Source organism: Tursiops truncatus, chromosome 2, assembly GCF_011762595.2.
Source record: "Tursiops truncatus isolate mTurTru1 chromosome 2, mTurTru1.mat.Y, whole genome shotgun sequence".
Lineage (NCBI taxonomy): Eukaryota > Metazoa > Chordata > Mammalia > Artiodactyla > Delphinidae > Tursiops > Tursiops truncatus.
In genome coordinates, this window is record NC_047035.1 from 126,383,392 (window position 1) to 126,402,689 (window position 19,298).

Below are 19,298 nucleotides of genomic sequence, written 5' to 3' on the forward strand. Positions count from 1 at the left end.
GTAGCTATAAGAAATCAGACTGGAAATGGGGAGAAGAGGGGTTGAGGCTTATAGACACAAAGGACAGGGCATTAAAATTTTTAATTGCTTATTCTTTTCTACTACTTAGGATTTTTAAAAAGTTATATGCAGGTACTACTCTTATAATTTAAAAATATAATTAAGTTTTAAGAAAACACACAGAACAAAAAGACAAAAATATAAGGCCCCAACATGTCTATTTTAGTGCTAACTCTTACAGCGAGTAGGGCCTTTTCTCCCCAGCCCTTTGGAGGAGCTAAAATTGACAACTGGAAAGCTGCCACAGAGATTTTCTCTGACTATTAAAAGAAACTGGCTCAGTCTGGGGCCCTCAGAAACCAGGTTTTGAATGCCCTCTGCACCCAGTTACTTCCCTTGCATCTACTTCCCCCGGGGATTCCCAGCTCCATCATTTTTTTAGCCAGTGCCCTCCAGCCGCCTCAGTCCCCTATGGTGTGTGTGGCCATGGAAGACTTCCCTACTGGGCAGAGATGGGAGAGGAAAGGAAGTGGCAACCTTGGGCTGCAACATGACCCTGTCTTGAACAAGGATGACAGTCAAAGCCTAAGGGTAGAATGGCCAGCTCTGGCAGAGCTGAGAGAGAAAGCTATGCAGTCTCACAGCTGGTCAGTTATAAGAGAAACACAGCAAGCTCATACCTCATAGTGACAAGTGGACTTGAACTTCTGTTGAATTAAGGCACAAATTTGAATCAAAGCAGAAACGGAGCCACTTGGTAGAAGGCACTTTAACGTCTGCTCCATCCACCGTCCACTGCCTGACCCCCTCCACAGCATCTCTCTACAGTCAGTGCTCAGAATTCCATGTGTTGGCAGCTCGCTCTTTCCCTAGCCAGTCTATTTAATTCTGGTCTGAGTCTAATTCTTAGTAACTATTTCTCTGACTCTTAAATAGTTCTTCATTACATTGACTTGAAAATTGCCGTTCTGTGACTTCTACCCTCTAGATAACCAGGTGTTAGATGAGAAAAGCATGCAATTTGAAATCACACGCCTTAATTCAAATCCCTGTTCTGCCATTGACCAACTATGTGACCTTCAGACAGTCGATTACTCTCCTCAAGGCTTCATTTTGCCATCCGTAAATTAGGCAGTTAACATCACTCTCACTGGTCATTTTGAGATTAAGCGGAGCTGGTGTATATCGATGTTATTTCCCTCCTTCCCTCGGTCCCTCCCTGTGCTAGCCCTCAACTTTACAAAGAGATCCTGGCAATTACTATTGTCTTCTCTTTGAGTGTTCTCATCTCCAGGGTAAATAGACCCAGTTTAAGTCCACAAATGTACTTTGAGCTACTTGTGTGCTCTTCACTATGCTATGGGAGAGGAGATTTCCCTCTGAGTCACTGATTCCCCTAATCATTATCAAAGTGGGAAAAAAATCTCTCTCTCCCTCCCCACAAGAGCTGGGGTTCCACACTCAGAACCCACCCAGTGTTTTAAGTTGAGTGTTCATGTGGTGGGGTCTGCCTGCATAAATAGAAACATCCTTTTTAGTAGTCATCGAGTTTTCTCTTCAAGAACTGTTACACATTTTACAAATCCAAGGGGACAGGCCCAGTTAGATAAGAGTCTGCCAGCCCTGGCTCTGGCTGTGTCTATTGACAGCTGGGTTGGCACTGAGGAATCCTTGGTTTCCCCCAGAAACACATAAGAGGACCAGAATGCAACAGCTGCTCTGTACCTTGCCAGGGCTTGAGGCAGTTGGTCTTGTGAATGAGTTTTTTTCAATTAATGACCCTACTCCATGTGGGATATTAAAGGTGTTTTTGTTTTTAACCCAGTACGACATGCTAGCAGCTGAAGAGATTTAAGAATATTAAATGTTCCTCCTCAGCCTCAAGATGACAGTTGATAAACATATAACCATAAGATATCAAAAACTTCAAAGGATGGGAGGAGAGATGCAAGCCCTGGGGTGATTAATAAATAACGAGGAGTGGGCGTAGTCAAGCCGCAGATCCCCAGCGGGGCCTAGTACTCGGGCCACTGTATAAAGCCGGAGAGGCAAGCAGGACTCCTGTAATTCTGTTCACCCTAACAACTAGTCCTTAAATGCTCTCAGATGTATGTAACAATGATATTTATATTATCTTAGCAAACAAAGTGTTGTTCCAGAATTGTGAACAGTGGTTTAGTTTGGAAAGATTGGGTAATCTAATCACTAGCTTTGTCAACTTTCTCAGTACTCACTCCCTCAGGAGGCCTCCTGCATGGTGTGGTACTGTGGTTGTCAAACTGTGTCACCGCCAACACTCATGTTCCAAGGAGGGTCTTTTGGGGGTGGCTGGATGGAAGCAACTGGGTGGGCTTCCCAGGGTCTCTCTACCTGCTTCAGTGAGAGCAGCTCCACACTTACCTGCTTTGTATGTTAGAGAACCATTCTGTTTGGTATATAAGGGGTTCTTTTGCTTTAAAATCAGAACCTTGAAAAGCAGTGGCATCATGATGTTTGCATCCTTTCATAAGTTGCTTTTCCACTCAGTGGTGTGTTTTTGAAATGTTAATACATATAGATAGAGTTCAATCATTGTATGAATAAACCACAATATATTCGTTCCCCTGCTGATGGATGTTTAGATGCTTCCCCATTTTTCACCATCTCAAATAATGCTTCAGTGGAGTTGAGGGTATTTTCCATATAGACACTGATGGGTGGTGCCCTCTAAGCTGGACCAGAAGGGAAGGGACAGCAGGAGGGGTGGATGGCTAGTGAGATGTGGAGAGTGGACAGAGGATGAGAAGCTGCATGGATGTGATAGAGCCAGGATGCCCCAACAGTCAAACAGGGTCTGTGAGCTGCGGGATCCAGAGGTAGCAAAGATTAAGCGATGATGAGGCCCAGAGCATCATGGGGGACCAGGTGGCTGAGGGTAGGGAGGAAAATAAGCCTGTCAAAACCCAAGAGGCCAAGGTGTTAGCTGGGTCATTCGCTGGGTGTTTTAGTTTGCTCTTTTAGCTCCACTCTGCATCCCTCACTGTGCCCACTTAAGTACAGTGTCAGTGGGCCGCCTTGCCCTCTGGCTGGGAGGCACACAGCCTTGACCTTGGAAGGAGAGAGCACAGCTTATTTATTCCCTCAGCTCCTCCCAGCAAGGTCAGTGCAGGTGGTCTGCATCCATTCACTGAAAGCTACAGCTCCCTCCCCTATAATTCATCTTTCCAGTTCCAGCAAATGCTCCCTCCCTTGCTCTGCCTGTGATGTTAAAGCAGCCTGTTTGGGGTCCAGCACTGTCTTCCTTAGGTTTCCTCTGTGCAAACTTCTTTGCTTTTATCAACTTCTTTTCCTCTATTCATCTGTTAAACTGTGCCATCTCTTTCTTGCCCAATAGGTGCAGACCAATCTTAGGGATACTGAAATCACTGAAAATGATAAGAGGAGGAGGGGTGGAGAGGAAAGTAGTGAGCCGGGTGCTAAAACCTAGTGAGGGGCAGTGTCTGTGAGTTTAGGTAAAATCAAGCTACCCCACATTTTTGTAGTTTGTCTGTAAGCTCCTTTAAAACCAAAAGCCCTGCCTAATCTTTATGTGAATTCCTAGGGTTTGAATAATATCTGGCATGTAGAAAGCATTTAAAAATTAAGATAAGTTGAATTGAATAGGACTGAATTAAATTAAACTGAATTGAATTTTTCTGAATAAATGAGATTGCACATTTTAAACATCATGGGTTCCCTTCTCCACTACCCTCACCCCCCACTCCCGCATATGGTTTTTAGAAACTTTGCGAACATCAAATAACAAATTAGATCAGAGACTGAGTTTCTGAAGTGAATAATGAATATTAAATGTTTGCTTATATTAGCATCTCATACAGCAAAACATTGAAGATTTTGTGATATGTTCAGATCTCCATAAGATTTCAGGATCCATTTTCTTGATAATATGAACATTTTCGCTCATGGAAAACTTTGCTTCCTGTTTCCAAGACAAAAGGCAACTTAGAGAACTCTCAGAACATGTTAATAATTCATTTGAAAGTAATTTTGATAGACATGCATATTTTACATTGCCTCGAATTATAATATTAAGTGGAAACAACATATGAAATCTTTTTGAATTTGAATTTGAGTTTTAATCAATCTAAAATACTGTGTGTAAAATGTCTTTGTAACAAGATGAGTTAAATCTTTTCTGGCATGAGAGGGTGCTCTCTTCAAAAGTGGATTCTAGAGATAGTTAACCCAGGGAAAAGACAAAGTAAACATGATCCATTTGCATTTGGGGTGGGGCAAGCTTTTCCTCTCTTTTTTCCTTTCCCTGAGCACTGAACATTTGATCCTTTCACTCTAACACTGTGTCCTATTTGAAAAGCATTTCCAGTCAGAACTTCAGGCCAAATCGAGGATAATGACCAATTTGGGGTTTTCCAAAATCAAGTATTCAATTTATCTAGATCCTGTAATACAGGGGTCTCCAACCCCCGGGGCGCAGACCGGTACCGGTCCGGGGCCTGTTAGGAACGGGGCCGCACAGCAGGAGATGAGCGGCAAGCAAGGGAAGATTCATTTGCCACCTCCTCATCGCTGGCATTACCGCCTGAACCACGCCCCCCCACCCCCCACCCCCACCCCACCCCTTGTCCGTGGAAAAATTGTCTTCCACGAAACCGGTCCCTGGTGTTAAAAATGTTGGGGACCATTGCTGTAATAAGAAAAGTCATTTTAAAACAAAGGATATTGTTAGCATTTACAAATATGAAATCCTGTTTGTTCTAACACAGCAATAAAAGTTATTACCAGCAATCTTGATTTGGAGTAGCCCCTATCATAAAAAGTCTAGATCTAGTAACTAGTGGATTTTAACATATGACAAATGAGGGGACAGTTTAGAGTCTACCCTGCTTATCATCTCAGAAATGTATTAAGCTGGTCATCAGAGGAGCAAGTCTCTATGGCTTTGCTGTCTCACTGCTTGGTCTGGACTAGAAGGTTCTAATGGTATGGCTTTATCTAGTCTAAGATTTAGGCTGTTACTTTTCATTTCTTTTTCATTTGCGATATCGATTTAAATATTTTTGACAATTTTCATTATCCTCATTTTATAGATGAAAAAACTGAGGTTGCTGAGTGGGTGATTTGCCCAAGGTACCTCACAGCTAATAAAGGATGGAGATAAGATTCTGACCTTGATGCTCTGCCTTCAGATTTGCTGTTTCTACCATGTCATGAATGCTGACATTCCTCCTGCCCTGGTGCACACTGCCCAAAGCACCCCGATTCTTTCAGCCTCCAGGAGCTATGACTAATCCATGGGATTATTTACTTGTTTGTTTGCTTAATATCTTTTTATTTGAAGGGATGTAGTTTGTATTTTATTTGAAAGGATTATTTTTATTTTATGTTCATAGATCATACGGTGGTTTTTTCCCCTTAAAGAATTTTTAAATGGGCTTCATTTTCAAGGAACTGAGCTGTTTCCTGTGTTCGGACAGCTCCTGTGGTCCAGTTCGCCGAGGTTATAGGCAAATGAGCTTGGCGGACCAGGCATGGGGGTGGGGTCGGGGTTTCTGTGGGTGAGGCTGCTGACACTGGGGGTAGGTCCCCCTCTCTGGGCTGACCAGTGGGTAGGGTTCTGTGCTTGCCCACTTCCCCTACAGCACAGGCACTTTTTAATCTATCTCCTTCCTCCTGGAAACCCTCCCTCCTCTTCTGCTGACACTGCACTCATGGGAGCATAGACTTTTAAATTATTTACTTAGAAATAAGCCCTGGCCACAGCATCGAGCTATCTGGACTCAGCGTCCAGGGCTTGGTGCTTTCTCAACTACACAATGCTTTTGAAACCGAGCTCTCCCAAGAGTTGATTGTGCTTCCACATAAATCATATTGTTTAGCTTGCTAGAAATTTCCTTGACTTTCTGCTTATCGTTCCAAGAATAGTTAGTTCCCTGCTGCTGCTGCCAAGCATGTAAACAAATGTGTGTCTTCTTTCCATGATGACAGGCGCATCTCATCGTCCTGAGCAGAAACCCCTCTCAAGAGGAGGCAGCCGTGTCCGCACACTCCGTCGCCTGTGCTGCTGTCGCTTCTGGAAGGCCTGAGCACCATGGTGAGAGCGAGAGCGAGCCTTCCGTGGGGGACAGCGAGGCCTGCTCCCTGCCTGTCCCATGTGCGTCGGTATCTGTGGGCTAGCTGCCTTTGGGATGGATGAACAGGTGGATGGAGCTGGGACAGACCCTTCAGAGAGTCTTCTCTGTTAGCTTCACTAGAGTCCAGAGTCCTTTGGTTTCTATCTTTTTTCAGCCTTCCTCTAATCTTTTACTCTCAAATACAGCAAATCTTCATCCAAACATAGCTATCAGAGCCCCAGAGAGTTTGTGCTGGGCTTACAGGGAAATCTACCGGACTTTCAAAGGTGATCTATTTTTAAAGGTTGTGGAGCTACTGTGGCAACGGATCTGACCTGCTGGAACTCCGGCCTCCAGACTCTCACAGGGCTGAGCTTTCAATCAGGATGAACTTACACGGCTTCAGGATTCCAAAAGGAAGTTGTCATTTATGAGTCATATAGTTTTTCTTAGCCCCACATAATAGGTAGAGCAGTGAGCTTGGGAGTTCTTTAATCCCCCATCCTGGGCTCAGAGCATACAATATGCCTCTATTGATGGAGAACATGCATTCTAGTGACTTTCTTTGTTGTTGGTCAGAATATTCATAAACAGAGTATAACTCATAAAGAAGACAAGAGGTGTATTCCAAGATGTCAGCTAAAACTACTTATGCATTGTAGGAAAATAAGGTCCAGTGTGCCATCAATTTGAAAATCAGTATCTGGAAGGCTTGAGGTTGAGGTTCAGGGAGTAGGAGCTGGGCTAAGATGAGGAGGCTGGTGGGGGGAGAAGATGAAGGAGGAGCCTCAGTGAGCAGCCTGGTCTGCAGAGGTTCCTGGGCCAGGCAGGGGCTCCTGTCCAGGGAGGAGCTGGGGAAGGGGATACCAGTGTTTATCTTTCTGTCCATCCCACCTTAAAGATCCTTCATTCTGGTCTCCCGGAGCTTTGAGCACCTTCTCAGAGCTGGAGGATAGAGAAGGCAGGCGACCTTCCTTACCTTAACTCCCTAGAACACTCCATACATAGCAATCAACTTCAAAACCTTCAAAGAGCCAACATTTTAACCAGTTTATTGGTGGCTAAAATTCCTTTAATAGGGGAAAAGAACCTTCCATGCCACAAGTATTAATAGGATACTTAAAATGCAAACATGATGGAAACCCCTAGATTAGCAGGAGTCACTAATCTAAATGTCTATAGGAACCAAGTAAGCAATGTGAGTGAAGCGAGTAGTCATTAGAAAACAGTAGCAGCAGCAAGCATAATTATAAATGGCAGCTAACTGTTGGCTGTAATCTGAGAGATGCAATAGGGAGTGGTGAGGACTGTGGCAAACTGGAGAGGCCCGTCCCCTGTCGAAAGTGAGCAGCTGTTATTCAGCTCCAGCCCATTACTGTCATGTGGAAAGCAAGCTTGTATTAGCAGGTCTGTTTTTTCAAGAGAAGGCAGAAATCTGAATTTTTATGTGAAATCAATGCATAGTTGATGGTCACCAAGTCAAATATGTTTCAGGCTCTGAGGGATGCAAAACAAGTGTGAGGGCTAGATCCCTAACTTCTGACCTGGGAAGCATGAGTATAATAAGTGGTTGTCAGGTCCTTCCTGTTTTTCTTGGGGGGCTCATGGGTTGAGAACTGGAAGTTTCTGAGCATTTAAACTGCTGGGGTGTGGGGGAGGGGGTCTACTCCCAGAGAACACCAAGCAACTACAGGAGGCTAAGACCAGAGACCATCTTTGCCTAGAGAGATTCTGGTTTGCCAGCATCTCAGCTAGTGCTCAGTGTACACACCTGATGAATGTATGGATTAGGTGGGGAACAATAGAAATCATGTCCCTAAAATACTTGTTTCTTGTAGCTGCAAAGTTAGACCATTCTGCTTTGTGTAATTATAGAATCAGAAACAATCCAATTATGTATTTTGTTCTAAGTTTTCCAGTCTAAATATGGTGTTGGTATAGCCTCCCCTATAAATAGAGAATGCCACTAATACCTACTTGATACAGATAATTAGGTCTGTGAAAATTTAATGACCTCACACAGTAATAATAGCGAATTCTTACATAGTACATACTGTCATGGTTCTAACCATGTTATATTTATTAACTCAGTTAATCCTCACCACAGCTCTGTGAGTTTGGTACAAGTGTTCCCAGTTTTCAGATGGAGAAACTAAGGCACAGAGGGTTAGGTAATTTCCCAAGAGCCATAGCCAGGGAGTGGTAGACTTGAACCTAGGCTCTTGACCTCCATGCTATATTATAAGGACTGGCACTGCACATGCCCTTTTCCCTTCTTTCCCCTCCCAAAGAGTGTGTGGCTTTGGGGAGAGAAAGGGACTTGAGAAGAGCAACGGTGGCCCAAGGAAACCAGTTTGAGTGCCGTCTGGGAAGGGGCCAGCCCAGGATCGTGCACAGGCTCTCAGCCCCCCATTCTGCCCCGTGTCTCTTTGGCAGCTCAGACTGTTTGGTGACCTGCACCCAGAAAGCCTACTTGCCAGTCAGTATCTGAAGGGGGAGGAGAATGAATAGGGAAGGATAAGAAAAAAACTTCCCCCAAGAGCAGGGAGTTAGACAGTTGCAACTGGCTTTGCAGATTAGGAAGGGGGTCACTTCTGCCTGAGGCCTGGAGGATCGATTGCTTGAAACATATTGACTCACAGAGGCCTCAGGAACCCGAACCAGCAGGAATCATAACAACAATCATACTAGCAATGATGACAACAGCAGTAGCAGGGGTCGAGCGCCCGTTGTATGCAGGTGCTGGCACTCTCACAAACATGCCCATTTAATCCTAACAAGCCTTGGAGGCAAGATGACCTCCCATTTTACAAAGGAGCTAACACAGCCAGCTCTCCATACCACCAGCACCATCAGTCAATATCCTCTCTACTCATTGCTCTACCCAAGAGGGACAAAGCCCCAATCAGTGTAAGGATGCTCCCTTCTCAGACTCAGCTTCCACTAATCAGAAGACACTGGAAATGTCTATCACCTTGACACCAACAGGAAGAGAGTTTACTGAAGGCTTGAAGGCGAGTCAACACTAAGTGAGGAGGCTGGGCAGAGAAGCTGTCGGATCAAAACAGATGCTTGTGCAGAGGCAGCATGAAGCCCTGGAGCAGGGGCAGAGAGGCGCACCAGCCCTTGCCCCTAAGGCCTCAAGCCAACCATTGAAATGGGCACATCAGAAAAGAATCAAAGCAAAGAGAAACCACAGACTATTCCTACTGTGTTAACAAGCTTGAATGTGCTGCCGTGGGAATCTTTGTTCTCTTGGTGACAAACATGGGGAAGACTGTGAACAATGAGCTGTCCGGCTGGCATTTTAAGATAGTTTGTTCCGGCTCTTATCTGCTAAGCTCAGTGGCCTGGGCCCAGAGGGTACAGCCGTGTTCCATGCATGGACTCAGCTTCCCCGAAAAAGCAGGAAGGAGCGGGGTCCCCCACAGCCAGGAGCTGCAGTGGCAGTGGGCAGGCGCCTTCCCACCGTCTTTCAGGGGGCCTGGTTTTCATGTCCCTGCTGTCCCCTCACACACAGCCAATGCGATAATGAGAGAAGCCCACCCAGGGCTGAGGTTTCTCCAGGCCTCTGCTACCTCCTGGAAGGAGAAAGGAAAGGCAGGAATTTGGAATTTATCTTTGTCTGACAACTAAGTGGGGGACCAGCCTCCCCACCCTAGCTCTCACCCAGGCAGGACTCTCTGGCCTGGACTTTGGTCATTTGTGGTTCAGAAGTGCCAGCCAGATCTCCTGGGAGCAAATCTGCACCTTCCACTGAGTGCCAAGGGATCCACGTGCACGGGGATCTCAACTCTGCTCTCCTATGCTTAAACTAGTCTGTGCCAAGTACAGTTTGTTTGTTTTTTAAAGAATCGTTAATAGGAAAAATTTCTCATCTAGGGATTCTCCATAGCCTACTTGCTAAATGTCCATTGAAGGCATTGCCCTCGGACAAACAAAACGCCACTGGCCAAGAAGCCAGTGTGTTTCAGGCTCCACAATCAAACTAATCCCTTTGCTCTGTGCCTTCCTGTATTCCTTATGCAGACAAAACTGCCTTAGAAGTCACGAAGGATTGTGATTGCATAAGGGCTCCCAATTCAGGCTTGTAGAATGTCACTAACCTGAGCCTGGCCAGCTTCCCGGAGCAGCCATAGACAAACTTGGTATTAACAGCTCTCCCAACCCTGCTAAGTCTCCAGGCATTGGCCTTGTGTTTATAACTCTTCTCCTAAAGGATATTAAAATGAAATGGGCTGAAGCCAAGTACATTTCAGTGTAAACCTCTGAGAGGCAGAGCCTGCTGAGCACGGGTGGCCTTGTTTGGAAGTGGCCCCATCCGTGGTGTGGGGTCCAGCAGGCCAGGGAGCTCTGTAGGTTCCAGAGACAGCAGAAGGGAATGGGTTATGCCCCTGCCCGCCTTGGGGCAGGGGGTGGGATCCCTGGCTATATGGACAGACTCATGGGCATGGGGTGCATTCCCAAGATATAACTCCCTATGCACGGATACGTATGTCTTCTGGGCCCCCACTTGTCCTGGCCTCTCCCCTCCTTTTATACAGTAGACACGAAATATGTAAGTATCTGAAGGTAGGCTCTGCATCTCCATGGAGTCTCCTCTTTTTTACCCCCCGCGATCACTGCTTTTCTCAGCTCTTCCTCTGTGGCCTGCTCCTCAGCTTGCCCCATGCTGGGCCCTGCCCCACCCGCAGCCTACTCCCTGCTCATGGGGTTACTGATGCTCCTTGAGCCCCATGTGTCTCAGAGAGACTGGAAATCAGACAGACGCACCCAGCTCCAGTGGGCTCCTGACAGGTAATGTGGCCACCTGGGAGCAGCCACGGTAAAGTGGTCTTCACCTTCCTGTGGCCCTCCTTGACTGCCTGTGCTGCCTCTGTCGCCCACCTCCAACCTGAGGCCTCCAAGTGGGGCTTGTGGTGCAGGCCTGCAGTGGGAATGAGTGTAAGCTGCTGCTGGCCACACCCACCCACCTCTCCCTTCCTCCTCACTATTCGCCTCTCCCTCTCTCTTCCTCCTCGGCCTTCCCACCCACCTCAAGTCCCGTGTGTTCTGAGAGACGCTTCCTCAGCTCCTACTCAGGGCCCGCTTCTTATTACAAAATGCCCAGCCAGCCTGAGCCTGGTGCCTGAGCTCCCCAAGCAGATGTCAGCTTCCATCCTGCTCAGTGCTCCACAGGCCAGGTGGGAAGGGGAAGCAGCAGAGAGAGAGCGGTGGGTGAGGCCAGAGAAGAAAAGGGAAGCCTCTTACCCTGTTTTCCACCATCGTTAGTAGGACCCCCTCTCAGAAACCTCTGGAAGGCACCTTAAAGCACATCCCATGTAGAGGACTGGAGTCCAAGGTGTGTCCAGCGTCACGCTGGCAATTAGAGACAAAGCAAGGCCTTAGACAGAGGCCAGGCGCTGCCTACCTGACCACACTCCAGAGCCAGAGAGGTCGTGGCTCTGAGGGTGCTCTGTCCTCAGAGGTCCAGGGAGCCCGGAAGCCCCAAAGGTGGGGGCAGGTGTGGGCTGCAGGGGTTGGCAGCTCTTGAGACCAGCAGAGGAGTAGAAGGTGTGGCCTTTTCCACCCCAAGTCTGTGCTGTTGGTCTCTCTTCACCGAGGGACAACCTGTGGCAGAACTGAAACCTCACTGAGCTTTGCTTACAAACTGCCTTTCATCTTTGTGTCTGAGAACAAAGTCTGCGGCTTTATCCCTCTCCTAGGGAGGATGATGGGCTCTCTGATAACCACTATTATGAGGCTCTGGTGTTTCACTTTTGTGCTGGATAATAATTTATGTTCAGAACTTCTCAGAAACGCCTAAGTTATTTATACCCTGACTTGGCTTCAAAACATATTATTAGGGCAGCTTATGGAAATGACATATACTTCACCAAGACAAGCAACTGTGGCAATAGGCCTGAGGCGCTGGGCACCTGATCACTACTGGGTGGCCCCAAGTGGGACTCTGGGTGGTGTTGGGGGTGGAGGGAAGTCCTGATCAGCTTCCTGGTGGTGAGGACATTCAAGGCAGGCAGTCCCTATGGTGACTGAGCCCAGACCAGGCCTGTGGGCACCAGGCACTATGCAGACACTTCATGCACACTTTGCTGTGTGAGCCTCACCCAGCCTGCCGCCATCTTGGTCACCTTACTCTACTGATGCAAACCTGCCCCCAGAGATGGCCATGGACTTCCAGGGACCACACAGCTCAGGAGCAGCAGGTCTACTGCTCCCGGATGCCCTGTCCAGGCCCTATGAAAACATTCCTCTTGAAGGTGGCCTCCAGTGTGGACCACTGAGGGCCACGCAATGAGGAGTCAGCCTGTCCAGGGCTTCGTCTGTCCTCAGGCTACTCTGTGACCCCCACAAGGCTGCCGGGCAGCCTCAGGGCAGCTGCCTGTGCAAAAGCCCCAGGCAGTTCCCAGCAGGGTCTAAATGGGTTCAATCCATTTGTTCGCTGGATGATAGCGCTCCTCTGGGTTAATGCCAGGATAGGATTTGAGACTTTCCATATTCAAATTCCCTGGAGTCCTTAATGCTTTTGCCGTTAGTGCGGAGTACAGTTTCTGAAGACTTACAAAAGATAATTGTCACATTGTACACACAGGCCTCCCTCATAATGAGAGCTGTCCTCACGGTTCCAACTCTTGCCTTGGGACAGCCTCAAGAAAATGAGCCCAGGGTCACTGGAATTTATTTTAATTAAAAGCCTCCTGACCTCCTGGGTGCCAAATCGTAACCCCACATTCCTCTTGCTCTTTGAATGGAGCCCTGTTTTCTTTTGCCTGTATATGAACATACAGATGGAATAGAGTTTGAAGGGGCCTCCGGGAGACATTAAGCCACCTTGCCCGCTGGGCCACACTTACCCCCTCACCCTAACTCACAGACAGCCCCAACATTCTGCGGGAATGAAAATGGGAGAAGATTCATGGCCTTGGAACACTTGTGCCGCTAGGGCTCAGATTTACAAGCTAAGTCATGCTCCTGTGCTTTAGAAAATGACCTCATCTCTTGCCGACGCCACCAGCATCAGGTTGCCGAGGCTCTTTGTGAACCCACACCCAACTTCAGGCACAAGGTCTGTGACAAGAAGTGGCATCCCACCCCAGGGGCTGTGACCTCCTGTCCCTCTGGAAACCCCACTGTCACTTGTGTCAGGTGGACCTCCTGGGGGATGCCCACTCCCAGGAGAACCAGCTCTGCTTCTTAGGGAGTCACTCCTTAGCTGTAATAATAGGACAAATTTGCTCTCCCCTCGAAGACTAATCATGGGATTCATAGTTCAGAAAGCTAATTTAGGGGCCTGGGGGATGGGGGAAAATAAGTCAGGGTCTTGCAATAAAAGAGCTTTCCTATATCCCAGGTAAAAATAAAAGTGGTTTCAAATTTACAGACAGGGAAGACGCTCACAGTGTATGCCCTGGACCTTTCACTGTTCCCGAGCCCTAGGCTCTTCTCATATATAAGGGTCCTGACATGATGCCTGACATGTGGTCCGCTTGTATGTGACAATAGCTGTCAGAGACCCCCCCTCCCTGGCCTTGCCCCCCGGTGACTAGAGACCTCCCAGGAACAGAAATGGAAGAAACTTGGACCTTTTGAGAAGCTGAGGACTCTGAAACGGGGAAAGGGGAGCAGCAACCTTAGGAGCTGACCCCAGAGGGCAGATTCCCAGTCAGGGCCTGTCTCTGACGTCTCACCACAAAGCCTTGCTTTTTTCCACTTCAGTAGCCATGTAACCTTAGTTTGAGTAATAAATTCCTTCCTTCCCCCAACCCCTTCCTTCCTTCCTCACTTCCAGTCCCTCTTCCAGAGATCCAAATATGCTAACAAGCATCCTCTTTGGAAAATGTGACTAGGCCTCCCTGAGTTAGAGGTTTGAGCCATTTACACACGAGTATGAGTTAGGCCAAGGAGCTTCCTTTCTCCCAGCATTCTGTGAGATCAGGTACACAATGGAAAGGGGCATCTGGCACTAAGCTCTATGGGACCAGCCGAAACGGGGTGGTTTTTTCAGGGGAAGGGGTGTTGGTCAGCATGTGACTGCCAGGGGAAGGAATACTAAGAGGTGGGAGAACTTTACCAGAGAGGGGCTGGAAAGGGACAAAGCGCAGCTATGTCCACCTGTGTCTGAGAGTCCAGCTCCTTACCCAGGAAAGGAGGGAAATGCTTCCCATCCCTTTTGATCTCTTCCTTTTTCTGAGCCTGGCACCACTTCTTCTGCAAAAGCCCAGGGTCAGAAACTCAGTTCTTACCTGTTCAGTCCCAACTCCTTCCTATGCCCTTTACAACTACAGGTCTTCAGAGCAAGGGCTCATGTCTGGGGAATGAGGCTGAGACTCGGAAAAGCTTCTACTCTTCAAGAAGGGCTCAGTTACATTCTTTGGTTAATTCCCAATTAGACAGAAAACTAAAATATCAACAGTACTCCATTCCTGAATAGACTTGTTAATTTTTAGACATGGAACATACATCTCTGTAATGCTTTTAGAATCAACAAAATAAGTGCCACATCATCCCCACATTTGCTGTCATCAGATTATCAAAGCAACCAAAGTTAATACATGGTTTGAACATTTAATCTGTAATATTTTCTCCCATGAGCCAGCAAGGACTAAAGAGATGTAACACTTTTCATGTACAGTAGTAAAATTTTCTCCTACCAAGAAAAAATTTGAGTAATACTCTAGAAATCCATCAGCTGGTCTGGCAGTGGATAGACCCCCATTGAAAGAGTGGAGCAGGGACTCCAGTTCAATAGACTCCTGTCTAGTCACAAAGTCTGGGGCCAGTCAGCACCGAGACCTCTCTGAAAGGCAGCACCTTCCAGCCTAATTCTCGCTTCTATCTGGCAACTGCCTAGACCCTAAGCAAAGTAAATCTTGCAGATAAATGAAACTTACTTGTTTTCACACCTAAGTTTTCTTTAGGTTGCCTGGATTTGACAGACACATTTGCCAAGTGTTTACTTCTCTCTTTTCTACAACAGATCACATGGGATGTACTTGAATCGTTTCTGGAGACCCACCGTGCTCATTGTGAATTTCAGGGCTGGAGCTCTTGAGGTGTACAGAGACGTTTATCCGCACATGATCCCAGGCTTCTGTGCCTTTTGACCACTCTGTTTTCCAAGTGTTCCTGTCCTCTCCATGTCCATCTCTGCTTCCAGTGTGCCTGCTGGTCAGCCTAGTATGGATGAGGGAGGCCCATAGCCACAGTGATCGAAACTGTCCCTGAAACTAAAATGGTTAACAGTTACTGAGCACTGACTAGGTGTCAGGCACGTCATCAGTTGTGTGTGCATTAACCCATTTACTCCTTACAACAACCCTATAATGGAGGCGCTAGCCTAAAGGTTCCTCTTTGAGTGAAAAAGCCGAGGCCAACAATGGAGGCGCACAGCCAGAAGGCGGCAGCGCTGGAGCCTGACGCAGGCAGCCCCTGACCTGCAGAGCCTGCCCTCCTTCCCACTCACTGCCGCCTCCAGAAGTGACCACAGTCTGCGCAGGCCGGCCCCTTCCTTGCTCCTCCATGAATTCTGGAGCCCTGCGTTCATGGAGGCCTCTTTGGAAGCACCTGGCATTCACATCACAGTCTGAGAAAAACTAATTTGAGGGCCCACTCTTTGGAAGAATATCCAAATAGATAACACACTGTCCTGTCTAATCAAGAGAAATGGGGAGAAGGCACAAAAACAATATTAGAGATGAGAAAGGGAAAATAATCAAATACAGAGGAAGTCTAAAGAAGCCAAAGAAAACATCTGAGCTTTTTGCTCATGTGTATTTGTGCTACACAGTACATATGAGATGTCCAAATGGAAATGTTAAGTAGACCATTGTATGTATGGTTCACAATCGTCCCCAACAAACTTTACGTACTGTCATGTGTCCCCGTGAGGTTTTCTCCAGCAGGCACTTCAGGGTGGAGGGGGGAGGTGTCCCACATCCCTGAGGGAGGAAGACAATCACATTTCCCTCTGCTAGAGCAGGGGTCAGCAAACTTACGGTCCACACGCTAATGCAGCTCCCCACCCATGTTTGTAAACAGTTTTCTTGGCACACAGCCAAGCTCCATTTCACATGTCACCTCTGGCTGTTTTTTTGCTGCAGTAGAGACCATTTAGTCCTCAAAGCCTAAAATATTTACCATCTGGTCCTTTACGGAATAAGTTTGCTACCCCTGTGCTGGAGTCCTATAATTTTTCCACTTTCAGGCTAGTTTCTACTTTATACACATTCTTTTTCTTATATTCTTTTCCATTATGGTTTATCACAGGATATTGAATATAGTTCCCTGTGCTATACAGTAGGACCTGTTGTTTATCCATCCTCTATATAATAGTTTACATCTGCTAACTCCAAACTCCCAGTCCTTCCCTCCCCCACCCCCAGTCCCCTTGGCAACCACAGGTCTCTTCTCTATGTCTGTGAGTCTATTTATAATTCATAGATAGGTTCATTTGTGCTATATTTTAGATTCCACATATAAGTGATATCATATGGTATTTGTCTTTCTCTTTCTGACTTATTTCACTTAGTATGATAATCTCTAGTTGCATCCATGTTGCTGCAAACAGCATTATTTCATTCTTTTTTATGGCTGAGTAATATTCCATTGTATATATGTACCACATCTTCTTTATCCATTCATCTGTCAGTGGACATTTAGGTTGTTTCCATGTTTTGGCTACTGTGAATAGTGCTGCTGTGAACATAGCAATGCATGTATCTTTTTGAATTATAGTTTTGTCTGGGTATATGCCCTGGAGTGGGATTGCTAGATCTTATGGTAATTCTATTTTTAGTTTTACCTAAGTAAAAACAGTTTGGAGACAGAGCTTGCTAGGAATGCATATTTCTCTTTACGAAATGTCTCAACAGAATTCATTAATAAATGCTAATAGCTTCTTTTCAAAAGACATCTTAAGATTTTGTACTTATTCTATCGAAGAAATGGTCTGACTTCTTAGTATCATCCACATAAAATGAAAATGAACTATGTTTAAGACTTAGAGGAAACAAGGTAAGTGGGCTTTTCTTTTTTCCTAAGTGGTCCACAGTTTCCACCATCTGCCAGGCCCTCTGATGTTTTTTTCCGAAGAAAGAAATAACCCTGGGGGATCCTAGATGCTTCTTGCCTTCTACAGCTTCCCCAACATCCTCTCCTCCACCAGTGTTTTTTTGAGCTTGGCAAGACTCAGCATAATAAATTAATATGAAAAGGTGGAAAAGAATTAAGTGCTAGAAGTTTCTACACTGAGTAACAGTGAGGAACCTCCACACTGGTTTCCATAGTGGCTGCACCGACTTGCATTACCACCAACAGTGTAAGAGGGCTCCCTTTTCTCCACACCCTTTCCAGCATTTGTTATTTGTAGACTTTTTAACAATGGCCATTCTGACTGGTGTGAGGTGATACCTCTTTGTAGTTTTGGCTTGCATTTCTCTAATAATTTGTGATGTTGAGCATCTTTTCATGTGCCTACTGGCCGTCTGTATGTCTTCTTTGGAGAAATGTCTATTAAGGTCTTCTGCCCATTTTTCTATAGGGTTGTTTGGTTTTTTTGTTGTTGAGTTGTATGAGTTATTTGTATATTTTGGAGATTAAGCCCTTAGTTTCTACTTTATTGGTTCAGAATTTCCAAACCAAGGGAATTCCCTGGCTGTCCAGTGGTTAGGACTCTGTGCTTTCACTGCCATGGGCCTGGGTTCAGTCCCTGGTCGGGGAACTAAGATCCCACAAGCTTTGCAGCACAGCAGGAAGGAAGGGAGGGAGGGAGGGTGGGAAAGAAGGAAAAAAGGAAAGAAGGAAAGGAGGGAGGGAGGGAGGGAGGGAGAGGGATGTAGAACAATTTAAAACAAAAAAAGAACTTCCAAATCATGTAGGTGGTGCAGATTCAGCCCTCAAACATGTGCCTGCCTCACGTGCAGTGTCCCAGTTTCTTTCAGATGCTCTTTTTCTAGCCATGGCCTCTGGAGGGACAGCCTTGAGGCTTCTCCTTGGACCAGCGCAATTGTTCTTATCTCAGTTTTAGGGATTCCTGGCTATATTGGTTTTCTTTTGCTGCATAGCAAATTATGGTTGTTTAAACACCCAGTTTAAGCTCACAATTCTGTCAGTCAGAAGTCTAGCATGGTAAGGCTGGCGTCTCTGCTCAGGCTAAAATCAAGTTGTCAGCCAGCTACATTCTCATCTGGATCATGGAGTCCTTTTCTAAGCTCATCCCTGTTATTATCAGGATTCAGTTCTTTGTGGTTGTAGGACTGAACTCCCCATTTTCCTGCTAACTGTTGACCTCTCTCAGCTCCTGTGGGCCACTCTTGAGTCCTTGTACCATGGTCCCCTTCATCTCAGCAATGGAGAACCTCCTTTTCAAATCCCTTTCATGCTTCGAATCTCTCTGCCTTCCTTTTCTGCCTCCAACTGAAGAAAACTCTGTTTTTAAAGGTCTGGTGTCATTAGGTTATGCCCAAGGGGTAATCTTGCTTTCTCACAGTCAACTGTGCCATATAACATAATCTTATGACAGGAGTAATATCTCAGCATATTTATAAGTTCCACCCATAATCAAAGAGGAGGGCATAATCAAGGTTGAGGGTCATTTGGGGACATCCTAGAAATCTGCCTATAACACTGGATTTTTGCAGGGAGCCCCATTCCAGCTTCCTACCACACAGAGGCCTCAGGCTTCATCTCCAGCCCGACTCAGGCTTATCAAACCCCATCTTGGAATACAGTACACATTTTTCCTAATCCCCTCGTGGACCATTCAGCTTTAGCTCCCCTTCCCTGCTTTGGCTTTTAGTTTCCTCTTCATTTTCCATACCTGAGATTTTTCCTTTTTTTGCTTTCAAGATTTGCAAATATTTCAAATATTTTTGTTATATTATAACCAGTATGCTTAAGTGTTTGGAATGGTTGAGGTTTTTGCTTCAGCAGCGTGTCAGCCATATTTTCCAGAATTTTAGGGTTATCACGCTACATTCCAAGATTACAGAGTCCACTGAAGTCAGTGGATCCTTGGAGTCCTAACCCCAGTGAGGAGCAACCAGAGTTTTACAAAGAATTAATGGTTAATCAATCTGAAAATTTAACATGTGTCAGGTCTAGGGGATAGTTTCCCTGTTTGCATTAACTTTGCTTACTGTATCACTGGGAAAGGGAAGATGTATGAAAACCAACGAAAATAAATTGCAG

The 19,298-nt window shown here is 46.2% G+C and overlaps 1 protein-coding gene across 8 annotated transcripts in view; it reads left to right on the top strand.

Annotated features, from left to right (window-relative positions):
• The window catches only part of TTC23 (tetratricopeptide repeat domain 23), a 115,085-nt gene that overhangs the window by 74,228 nt on the left and 21,559 nt on the right, over positions 1 to 19,298 (top strand). For all 8 annotated transcript variants that reach the window (XM_073801348.1, XM_033852080.2, XM_019945929.3 and 5 more), the window contains one exon: positions 5,986 to 6,091. In XM_073801348.1, the coding sequence (XP_073657449.1) occupies positions 5,986 to 6,091 (106 nt within the window). The remainder of the gene's footprint in view (positions 1 to 5,985; positions 6,092 to 19,298) is intronic.